The 12637-nt window shown below is 45.5% G+C and overlaps 1 protein-coding gene and 1 pseudogene across 1 annotated transcript; both read right to left on the bottom strand.

Moving 5' to 3' along the window:
- Positions 5272-7563, bottom strand: CYCS (cytochrome c, somatic; the record flags this gene model as incomplete). The annotated part of the gene is given in 3 exon segments (NM_001129970.1): positions 5272-6309; positions 6427-6603; positions 7499-7563. Coding segments are annotated over 2 exon segments (318 nt in total). The 3' UTR covers positions 5272-6160.
- Positions 9148-11077, bottom strand: LOC102165713 (annotated as a pseudogene).

The following is a 12637-nucleotide window of genomic DNA, read 5'->3' as shown; positions in this document are numbered from 1 at the left end:
AAGTGAAGTCAGCCATACAATGAGACACCAACATCAAACGCTTTCACTGACATGTGGAATCTGAAAAAAGGACAGACGGAACTTCTTTGCAGAACAGATGCTGACTCACAGATACTAAAAAACTTATGGTCTCCAGAGGAGACAGATTGGGGGGTGGGGGGATGTGCTTGGGCTGGGGGATGGAAATCCTGTGAAATCAGATTGTTATGATCATTATGCAACTACAGATGTGATCAATTCATTTGAGTAATTAAAAAATGAAAAAAAAAAGAAAAGGAAAAGCAATGTGGAAGTTTTGTAGAAAGACTATGAAGTGATGACAGTTTATGTGAAGGTTTGGACGGCACCATGAAAAGGCAGTATCAGTACACGTGACAGTACAAAGGTCACTGTGACCTTTAGCAGTAACTTGAGCCTATATACGTAGCTATAAAAACAGGCACAACTCTTGCTCCACACACCTGAGAATGAACCGAGATGTGAACATGCCTTAGAACTATAAAGAAATTTAGTTATGGGGCTAGAATGTGGGCAAAATGTCAGGCTGATTTGGCTTACTAACAGATGGTTACAGCTATATGTGCATAAAGATTTTGATGCCTATGTATTTTATTCCCTATGTGAAATTAATTTAAACAAAAGGTTAAAAAAAAAAGAGCAGTCAAGGGTGTCAAAAGTCCCAGAGTCATCAGAGCCAACTGAGAGCACAAGAGGTCGCTGCTAACCTTGGAAGCAGTTAATTTCTAATACGTAATTTTCAAGGAACTTGATGTATAACATTCCAGATGGCAAATAAACCCAATTGTGCAAAGCTCTAAACCAGGGGCTGAGAACTTTTTTTTTCTGTGACTCACCAGTCAGACTATGACTTGTGGACATAGTCTCTGCTGCCAACTATACAGCTCCCGATGCTGCAGCACAAAAGCAGCCCTAGATAAGACCTAAGGAACAAATGTGGCCAGATTCCATTTTATTTATAAAAACTATGGAACCATGGGCTGCTTACTAACCCAAACAATTTTTCTCATCCCAAACCCAGCATTGTGTTACACTGAAATTAACTAGTCCTAATGGTCCTTTTTCCAAGTACACCGTTCGAGTTGTAGCCACACATTTAATGGCACCAATGTGGAACACGTCCATGGTTCTAACGAACAGCGGAAAAAGAAAAAGGCAGCAGCCCATTAATAGTCTGGTAAAATGGGTTAGATTAAGACTCTGTGGTCAGAGAAGCCTGGTGGTAGTTTTATGTTGCCTACTTTTCTCCAGTGTAGATAACGTTTACTGCCAAGTGCTGAGCACGGGAAAATGCTAACAAATCCAGAGAGATGAAAAAGGTGGGGCAGGCTCCCCTCCCCTGAAGACCCTGTAACCAGGTCAGTGGGGTGAGAGCACTTGACTGGCCACCTTGGGTCCAGCAGCCCTCAAAGATTAAGTTCCAGGCGGGAGGGCTCCTCATATGTGGGAAGGGAGCCCGTGGGAAAGATGTGGGTTGTGCACTCCAGGCCACTTCACAGCTCAGTGCAGGGGTGTTCCGGGACCGGGCTAAGCCCATCCTCTCCAAACCCAGGTAGCTGCCATATGCCTCAGTTCTATTCCCAGCGACCTGCAAGACTGGAGACTGGACTACTACTACTAAGTCCCACTGGTGGCCCTGTCCGAGAAAGTGAGTAGCTCCCATAGTTCCCTGAGGTTAAATTTCACCTCTCATCTAAGATCTCTTCCAGCTCCAGCACCAAGACTTCTCTTATATGACTCAAACAGCCAAAATAGCTTGACCAAAGCTCTAAGAAGTCAATCTCCTGCCATTTAAAATAACTGTCAGATTCTTTGGCCATTTATAATGGTTCTCTTCCGTATTTCTGTGTGGAAAGCTATGCTTTGTGGGTGACACAGTGAGATAACTAGTGAAGTTCCTAAGAATCTGAAGAGAGAGAGATATTTACCTTCTGAGAAATAAACAGTACATCTATTTAGCTGAGTAAACTGAGAGCCTACAGATGACCAGAGTTTTCAAATAACTCCAACCCCAAATAAGATAACTTGGAATTCAAGTTATAAAACAAGTGGAAGCTGAATTTTTGTATTAAGTTATGTGAACACCAAGACAATGACCAGTGTGGGACACAGAAAAATGTAGCCAAAACAGCAGTTCAGTGTGTCTCTCAGCACTACCTAGGGGATTCATCTCCTGAGACAAACTTCCTGATCACTACAGGTGTAGGTGGATGCTGTCAGGTACCACCTTGCCTGTACCAACCACCCTTTAAGAGCCACTCTTGGAGTTCCTGCCGTGGCGCAGTGGGAACGAATCCAACTAGGAACCATGAGGTTTCAGGATTAATCCCTTGCTGCCTCAGTGGGTTAAGGATCCAGCATTGCCATGAGCTGTGGTTCAGATCTGGCGTGGCTGTGGCTCCGATTCCACCCCCTAGCCTGGGAACCTCCATGTGCTGCGAGTGTGGCCCTAAAAAGCAAAAAGAAAAAAAAAAAAAAAAAAAAAAGAGCCACGCTCATTCCACACCCAGCAGTGTTACCTGACTTAAGGTATTCTTAATATGACGGGAGAGTCAAAACGCCCCAGGGCTGGAAACAAATACATCCCTACCTACTATGAGAATGCCACCTAAAGAAACTGCCAACTTCTCAATGGAATATGTAAAAGTGTACAGTAAAATCATAAAGGTGAATAAACCAGATTTAGAAAATTGGAACCAATCATCTCAAGGGCGCTTAGTGTACTTGCAAGAGTCCTAGGTTAAGACTATAGTCTGAGGAAGTTTCCGTCGTGGTGCAGTGGTTAGCGAATACGACTAGGAACCATGAGGTTGCGGGTTCGATCCCTGGCCTTGCTCAGTGGGTTAAGGATCCAGCGTTGCCATGAGCTGTGGTGTAGGTTGCAGATTCGGCTCAGATCCCGCACTGCTGTGGCTCTGACGTAGACTGGCGGCTACAGCTCCGACTCAACCCCTAGCCTGGGAACCACTGTATGCCACAGGAGCAGCCCTAGAAATGGCAAAAAGACAAAAAAAAAAAGACTCTAGTCTTGAGTTCCTGTTGTGGCTCAGCAGAAATGAATCTGACTGGCATCCATGAGGATGCAGGTTCAATCCCTGGCCTTGCTCAGTGGATTAAGGATCTGGCATTGCCGTGGCTGTAGGATGGCAGCTACAGCTGATTCCATATGCCTTGGGTGTGGCCCTAAGACAAAAAATATATATTTTATACACACGCACATATATACACATAGACATGAGAGGGAAAGGGAGAGTGAGTCCAGAGGAAGCATGTTTGTTATAGATCATGGTTCTAGACCCATGGTATCAATCCACTAGCCAATGGTGGCTATGCAAATTTAAATTCATCAAAGTTTAAGAAAATTAAAAACTGTCACACAGCCACACTACCCAAATGCCACAGTAACATCCTATTAGTGGCTAACTGGACAGCACATGTTCGATTCATCATCATGGACAGTTGTACTGGAGAGAGCTATTCTAGAAACAATCAGACTGCAGGTCGCCCTTGGAGCAACTACTTAAACACACCAGGCTCTCAGTTTTGATACTACTCACCATCTATGAGGAACCACGAGGAATGAAGACATGTGGGTTACATATCTTCCTGGGATTCTATTTCCAAGAGCACACACACCCTACAGTTAGAAACATCCCTTTTAAAGTGACTATAGGGACTGCAATTTCACCCAGGCCTTAGTTGAGTTAGAAGCAGAAATAAATCAATTCCCTGAACTTTTTGTCTTCCCATACTGGTCCAAAACAAGAAGTCTCTTAAAAGCTAACTGTTGGAGTTTCTGTCGTGTCAGTGGTAAACGAATCCGACTAGAAACCATGAGGTTGCGGGTTCGATCTCTGGCTTCGATCAGTGGTTTAAGGATCTGGCACTGCCGTGAGCTGTGGTGTAGTTTGCAGATGTGGCTCGGATCCTGTGTTGCTGTGGCTGTGGTGTAGGCCGGGGGCTATAGCTCCGATTGGATCCCCAGCCTGGGAACCTCCATATGTCGAGGGAACGGCCCTAGAAATCGCAAAAAAGAACCCCCCCCAAAAAAAAAGCTAACTCTTACAGTATCTTATGTACCACTAACTTATGCAGTTACCAAATATTCTGTTACAAAGGCTTTATTACCTCCAAAGGATTTCCAGGATGCATTATAAAATTTCCTACCATTAACACTGACTGATGAGTTCCATTGTGGTTCAGCATGAAACAAATCTGACTAGCATCGGTGAGGACACAGGTTCAATCCCTGGCCTTGCTCAGTGGGTTAAGGATCCAGCGTTGCCATGGCTGTGGTATAGGCCAGCATCTACAGCTAAGATTCAACCCCTACCCCGGGAACCTCCACATGCCGAGGGTGCAGCCCTAAAAAGCAACAAAATAAGATAATGAACACTGACTAGGACTCGTTATCTGAATTACAGCGCACTTTCTTTGCTTCCTCAAATTGTTTCTGCATGTGTTTCCAAACTACTTTCTCGTATTTCTCCAATGATTGAAAGTTAGGCTCTCAAGTTACAAATTGCTTCGCCAGGTCTTACAGGCCTAGCTAATCATCTCGCAACACAATAAAGCCCTTCCTTCCCAGTGTCCTCACTGTCCCACAAGGGATGGCTCTCACTACGAGTACAGACTCCCCCACTGAAAATTTCTCTCAGCCTTCTTTACGGCTTCGTTCAAACTCACCGCCTCCAAAAAATCTCTAGGGACTAAATGTGTATGGCACAAATTACGTATGAAATAATTAAGTACATAAACTAGACACTGTCACATACTGCAAAACTATGGTCAGAAACATATTCTTGGTAGTTTCCTGTCGTGGTGCAGTGGAAACGAACCCAACTAGTATCCATGAGGATGCAGGTCTGATCCCTGGCTTCACTCAGTGGGTTGGGGATCTGGCGTTGAGGTGAGCTGTGGTGTAGGTCGCAGACTCAGCTATGATCCTGCATTGCTGTGGCTGTGGTACTGGTGGCTGCAGCTCCAATTCAACCCCTAGCCTGAGAACTTCCATATGCTGTGGGTGCGGCCCTAAAAACAACAAAACAAAACAAAGGTAAACATAGTCTTCTACCTTAAGAAACCTTAAGGATGGATTACTAAGTGTTGTTCTAGTTCAGGCTCTCCTAGACCAAGTAAGCACACTCTGGTACTATGGCTAGTAACACTGCTGCTGCTTCTTTTGGGTTCCTGTATTTTTCAACCATTTTGGTATGATATTAAAACAAGCACGGAGGAAAAACCATGATCTGCGATTTTGTTTTTAATTCTTAAGCTTTATGACCAGATAATTTACAGATCTGTGCTGACGGTACAGCTCCCCTACTTTAAGCCTTCCATGAGTTGGCAAAAGCACCATTATCAATCACACACATCCGGTAGTTCTACAGTTGTGTTTCTGACTACCTATTTAAAAGACAATCCTGCATTCTAACAGCCTGACCTTGTAAGAATTCACCTGCAAAGTCTGCTAACATATCTCGTCACACTGAATTTTAAAAGCCTCTGATCTTAAAGATCATCTATAAAATGTGAGAAATGCTAAATACTCTTTACTTGATGCTGTACATAAACCTCGCTAAAATACCTTTCAGTAAGTAAAAGGCAGTATTTTCGATACAGGTAATTCTAATGAAATTGGCATAGTTAAGACCAAAAAGATAAAGGGGACACTGTCAGTTTACCATTGGCTCATGCCTTAACAGGCTAGTGAACACAACTTGAAACACAGGTGAATCTTGCTCTGTTCTATGAGACAGTGAAGGGATCTTCTCAGTATTTAAATATATTAATATAACCAGTTATAGAAATCTAAATATAAAACCAATCTCCTATAGGTTCTGAGAAGGTATTCACCATTTTCCTGAAAAGTTTAACACTCCACATTCAAGTTTAACCATCTCTGTAGAAGGGAAAGACAGTGATAGTACTTGTTGAACTAGAATTAATATTAAAATTCAAACAGCTGACCATATTCATTTAGCCACCAACCAATCTTATTTAAATCAGGACCATCCAACAGAAACATTCCATCAGCCATACATGATCTGAATTCTAGAGTATGAGATCAATTTAAATATGGTACACATATAAAAGTCATGAGACATGTCGGTCTTGTAATAAATAAGGCGGTGGCCAACTTTTACTCATTAGTAGCTTTTTTCAGATAAGCTATCAAGTCTTCCCTTTCTCCCTTCTTCTTAATGCCAGCGAAGATCATTTTTGTTCCAGGGATGTACTTCTTGGGATTCTCCAGGTACTCCATCAGTGTCTCCTCTCCCCAGGTGATGCCTAAACAAGGACGGATGCAGTATTAAGTATGTCGCACTCCCAAAAAACTGTTCATTTACCATAGGTTACATCCCTGCAATTTGTGCTCGGGTTTGTTCACGAGGGTCCCCCTCTTACCTTTGTTCTTGTTGGCATCTGTGTAAGAGAATCCAGGAGCCTGACCTGTCTTCCGCCCAAAGAGACCATGGAGGTTTGGACCAGTCTTGTGCTTGCCTCCCTTTTCTACAGTGTGGCACTGGGCACACTTCTGAACAAAAATCTTCTTGCCCTTCTCAACATCACCCATTTTAAAATCTAGAAATGAAAGACTCAGCTTATTAATTTTTCTGCAAGTAAAAATACAGTGGAAACAAATGATCAACTCCAGTCACTTATTCATTGCAAACTTATTACACTAAGTACCAGGCTGAACCATGCTTTACTCGCTACACTTGCAATAGACTCTTTAACAGAAAAAACTTTTTATAGCAAAAACGCTATTTGGAAGAACTTCGAAAAAGTTACAGCCCAAGCAAGCAAAGTGGGATGCTAGTTCAAAACTATTCCAAAAGATGAGGTCAAGGTCACAAAAAGTCACAAAGCTAATTAAGCTGAACTGTGATTACATTAAACCCAAACCACCAAAAATTCCAACTTTCGCCTTGCTGTGGGTTGGGAGGGCAGCAGCAAGCTTCGAGGTCCCCCGTCCCTGGGGTCTCAGGGGCGACCACGAGATCATTCACCCAGGCCGGGTTGAAGGAGACTGGGATGAAACCTACGTCTCCCAGGTGCCTGAACAGGTGAAGAGGAAACGCAACAGGTGGCCAGAAGAAGAAGATTTACTGGAAAAGCAGTTGGCTCTCTTGGAAAGCAGACGTGAGGCGCCGCGCGCAGCACCCTCACCCCCGCCCTCCCTCGGGAGGAAGTCTTGTCAGTCACTGCCACAGCCCCGACGTCCCGAGGGCCAGCATCTCGCAACGGTTCACAACCAAGTCATCTTTAAACGTTCAGGACCTTGACCAGACCACGCCATTACCTAGCTGGGTCCTGGCCCTGCTCAAAGCGGAGACCACCCGCTCGTGGCCGGGCGCAGTCCGGGGCCGCCACTCCCGGCCCGCCCGGCCTCAGTTCGCCCGCGCGCAGCCCTCGCAAGCGCGCGCCCTCAAGGCTTGGCTTCCCGCCCGCTGTGGCCTCCGCACCCAGGGCTCACCGTTCTTTCGCCGAGCTCAACAGACAAGCCACCACTCGCAGGCCGGACGTCCCGCTTTCTGGGTCCAAGGACACGCCGGTCCGCGCCTATGTACCGGCGTTGGTGCAACCGAACTAGCTCCGCCCTCTGGCGGCTCCACGTGCGGCCCGGCGGACTGATACGCAGTGACGTCACCGCGCCTCATTGGCCCCGGTCTCTAGGGCCGGCTTCGGAGATCTGCGCGCGCACGCCGGCTAGCAGGGTAGGGTGTACCGCGTGCGTGCCCTTCCTGTCGGGGCCTCTCTTGCCGGGTATTTACGACAGGCCGTTAGAGGTGCGACACCGAGGTTGTGCCGGGAAGGGCGGGCATCGCTCTCTGACCTCTTGTGTGCTTGCGTGTGATGACGGGGAGGGTGGGGCGGAATGGAGTAGTGGATTGAGGGCGGAATGCGGCCGGGGTAACCGGGTTGTTCTGGTTGACGTAATGCTCTTTGAGCGGCACGTTTTGCCTGCCTGGAGGGAGACAGTCCAACTTGGACACACCTAGAGCTCCCCTGGCTGTCATTCCCTTAGCTGGCCACCTTTACCCAGACTTGATCGTATTTCCGCGGCTGGCGCCAGGGGCACCCCAGAGGGATAGCCTGCAACCAGAGTTGTGAGAGTTGGACATGAGCTCCTGACCTTGTTCTTGTTTCTCCTCCACTTTGTGACTTAAAGTCATCTTACAGATCTCCCTTTCCTTTACGGACGCCCGAAGACTGGGACAGGTGCTGCAGTTGCGGTGTTAGAGCTGCCTGGGTTGTAGCTCTGGTCCCTTACCTTCCGGCTTCTTTCTGCCAGCCCTTCCCTCCTGTCATTTGTGTGTAGAAAGAGCAAGGAGTGTGTGCAAGCAGCATCCAGGAAGAAATATTTTTACATAGTTAGAGAATTTCGGGGAATCTAGAGAGAATTTACATCCCATCTAACCTAAATGAAGATCATGTTCAAGTAAGCCAATGAGCTTGGGGTCATATTAGAAATGTAGGGTTTTTTGTTTTTGTTTGTTTTTTGTCTTTTTAGGGCCGCACCCCAGACATGTGGAGGTTCCCAGGCTAGGGGTCGAATCAGAGATGAAGCTGCTGGCCTGCGCCACAGCCATGCCAGATCCTACCCGAGTCTGTGATCTACACCACAGCTCACGGCAATGCAGGATCCTTAATCCATTGAGGCAGGCCGGGGATGGAACCTGCATGCTCTTGGATACTAGTCAGGCTCTTTACTGCTGAACCTCCATGGGAACTCCTAGAAGTGTAGGTTTGATCACCATAACTTCCAGTAATTATACTTCTAGCTCTCCTTCCTGAGATACACAGTTTTGTCACTGAGAAGTTTCTCAACTTCCTTGTCCCTCAGTTTAGCCCCAGAATTCTAATTGATTTTTCCTTCTTTTCCCTGTTCTGTCAAGCGCTGCTGAATTCATTCATTCAAGGGTTTATTGAATGCATATCATGTGCTGGACACTTTCTAGGAACTTGGAATAAATCAGTGAAAAATGTTTCTCTGGTGGAGCTTACATTCTAGCATCCTTCCTCCTACCTCTGAATTCAGCAATAGCTGCTAAGAGGTTAATTCATTAATTAATTAATTTCATTTTCCAAAGATTAAATGATTAAAAAGCGCACCACACTGTATAGAAATCAACATTCTCTCCCATAATTCTGTGCATCTGGGACTATAGAAATGTCACTGTCCCTGCCCCACATCTTCAAATTAACATTCTCAGGTCACAATAAGTCTTCCCAAAGGGGACCTTCCAGAAAAACAAGCTATTTCCTTTGCTCATATTTCCCTCTTTTTGTAGCATGCACCAACAATCTATCCAAGAAGTATATATTGGGGAATAGGAGGGGGTCCACCAGCAAGCCCACAGTTGCTGACAGCCATAAGGTGAGAGACAAGCACAAAAGGATACATCAACATACTGGCAAAAAATCCTGTGACAGCTTGGGAATAGCTAATTTCATTCATGGTGGAAACCCCACTGTCCAGTGCATAGGTACTGATGAGGTAGGCCAGTGAGTTAAAGAGCCACAAGGAAATGATGTCACCTAGGAGGCGAGGAATAAGACCTGCAAAATATCCTAGGATGCCCTCTTCCCGATAGATAGTTACCATGGAGTCACAAAGTCCACAGTACTTGGACTCTCTGCCAATGAATTGTACCATAGATCTCAAAGTGATCACGTGGAGGGGATGTGTGATGAGAGTAGCAGCAGAACGAGCCATCATCTCTCGAGCTGTCTCCTTGATAACTCAGTCAAAGGAGGATGAAACTTCTTTCTGTACATTTCCAGATCCTGTCTCCTCAACCTTGTCGCACTCCTGGTAATGCTGTAAAACTTTACCATGGACCACAGTTCCAAGGACCCATGAACATAGTCTTGGAGTTAAGCCTGTGAACAATCCACGCTTCTTCCCATCGATGCTGGCAATGTGCTGAGCATAACAAAAGAGGCCAGGAAGCTGACATACTTGCCGCCAAAAATATTTCGTCCTATTGTTGGAGGAAGAGACTCATATCCCACCTGGATGAGCGGCTGGGACAGGATGGTGAGACCGGAGCCCAGGAGCACCTGACTGGCCGCATCCGCCATGATGGCACCCACAGACGGACCGCTAAGAGGTTAATTTAGATTATCCCAGATCCCTCCCAAACCACAGAGTCTATGATATCTGCTCCAGAACATCTCTCTCTCCAAAGGAGGAGGTTATTTGTTGTTGTTGTTGTTATTTTTCTGTGTCTGGATTTCCCATCTCCCTCTCATCACTCACACTACTGCCACAGACGTGTGCTGTAAAACAGAGCAGAAGTCACAGTACGTATCCAAGACCTTTTGCGGCTTTTGAAGGGCATCAGGATAGCATTTAAGGGTACTACTGCAGTAGGCACATCTGGCTAGCTAGCCAAGTTTTTGAAAGACCAAGCTTGGCAACACCTTGCAAATGCAGCCTGTACTTTTGGGGGCAAGTCCTGATGTTGCCACCGAAACTCACTGAAGGAATACTTGGTCTTCCGCGTTTGTGGTAACAGAAGTTACTAGTCTTTGTTCATTTGAATGATGGGGAGTATCAGCATTGTGCTGACACTACAGATGATGTAGAAGTAGCTGTAAATCAGCTGGCCTAGTGAATTGACATTTTAGATTTATTCCCATGGGGGGGAGAATAGAAAACTAGAAGCTCTTAGTACTTTTCACTAAGGAAATTGTGGATACAGAATCTTGTTATTGAAAGTAATGGGAAGATGAGAAGAAAGAACAAGAGCAAAAAAGAAAACCTGCCACATCATTTAGTAAAGCTGATACCATAAATTTTGTGCTTAACATCTGTGTATTCAGGTTCCAAAGAGACTCATAATGCTTACAGTATATTCAAGATACCTGAGAAAATTACTTGAGGAGAACAATAATCTGCATGTTGCTCTGTTTCCTGTTCATGTATCTTTTCGCTACCTCCATCTTTTCCTAGAGCAGTGGCTGGTAAGGGGTATAACTGTTATTAAAAAAATACCTTATGAGTTCCTGTCATTGTGCAGCAGAAACAAACCTGACTAGTATCCATGAGGACACGGGTTCCATCCCTGGTCTTGCTCAGTGGGCACTGCCATCCCCGCCATTGGCCTGAGCTGTGGTGTAGGTCGCAGACTCGGATGGGATGTTGCTGTGGCTGTGGTGTAGGATGGTGGCTGCAACTGCAGTTTGACCTCTAGCCTGGGAACCTCCATATGCCATGGGTATGGCCCTACAAAGACAAAAAACAAAACAAAACAACAGAATTGCTATACGATCCCGCAAGCCCACTCCTAGGCATATATCGTGACAAATATAATTCGAAAAGATGCATGCATCCTTATGTTCACAGCAGCACTGTTTACAACAGCCAAGACATAAGTGTCCATCAACAGATGAATGGATAAAGAAAACGTGGTACATATGTACAACGGACTACTACTCAGCCATAAGAATAAAATAGTGCCATTTGCAGCAAAACGGATGGACCTAGAGATTATCATACTAAGTGAATTAAGTCAGAAAAAGAACGACAGATACCATATGATATCATTTGTATGTGGAATCTAAAATATGACACAGATGAACTTATCTACAAAACAGAAATAAACTTACAGACATAGAGAAAGCACTTATGGTTGCTGAGGGAGTGCGGAGAGGAATGGATTGGGAGTGGGGCTAGCAGATGCAAACTATAATATATAGAATGGATACCAACGAGGTCCTATCATACAGCACAGAGAATTATATTCAATAACCATTCTTGGAGTTCCCGTCGTGGCGCAGTGGTTAACGAATCCAACTAGGAACCATGAGGTTGCGGGTTCGGTCCCTGCCCTTGCTCGGTGGGTTAACGATCCGGCGTTGCCGTGAGCTGTGGTGTAGGTCACAGACGCGGCTCGGATCCCGCGTTGCTGTGGCTCTGGCGTAGGCCGGGGGTTACAGCTCCGATTCGACCCCTAGCCTGGGAACCTCCATATGCCGCGTGAGCGGCCCAAGAAATAGCAACAACAACAACAACAACAAAAGACAAAAAAAAAAATAACCATTCTTGCCGCCCCTAACCCCCCTGCCATAAGCAACCATAAATCTACTTTCCTTCTTGACAGCTAGCCAGATCTTGCATTTTGATATCCATGGAATCATACAGTATGTGGTCTTCTGTGGCTTCTTTAACTTAGTATAATGTTTCTAGAGTTGCTCCACATTGTACCGTGTATCAGAACTCCATTACTTTTTATGACCAAATACTATTCCATTATTAATATTATTCCACTATTGGAGTTCCCGTCATTGCTCAGTGGTTAACGAATCCGACTAGGAACCATAGGGTTGCGGGTTCAATCCCTGGCCTTGCTCAGTGGGTTAAGGATCGGGTGTTGCCGTGAGCTGTGGTGTAGGTTGCAGATGGCTCAGATCCCACATTGCTGTGGCTCTGGTGTAGGCCAGCGGCTACAACTCCGATTAGACCCCTAGCTGGGAACCTTCATATGCCACAGAAGTGGCCCTAGAAATGCAAAAAGACAAAAAAAAAATTATTCCACTATTAATGTACAATTTGTTCATCCATTCATCCATTGAATATCATCTGGGTTGTTTCCAGCTAGGACTA

Source organism: Sus scrofa, chromosome 18 (genome assembly GCF_000003025.6).
Source record: "Sus scrofa isolate TJ Tabasco breed Duroc chromosome 18, Sscrofa11.1, whole genome shotgun sequence".
Taxonomy (NCBI): Eukaryota; Metazoa; Chordata; class Mammalia; order Artiodactyla; family Suidae; genus Sus; species Sus scrofa.
This window is presented reverse-complemented; position numbering and strand designations above follow the sequence as displayed.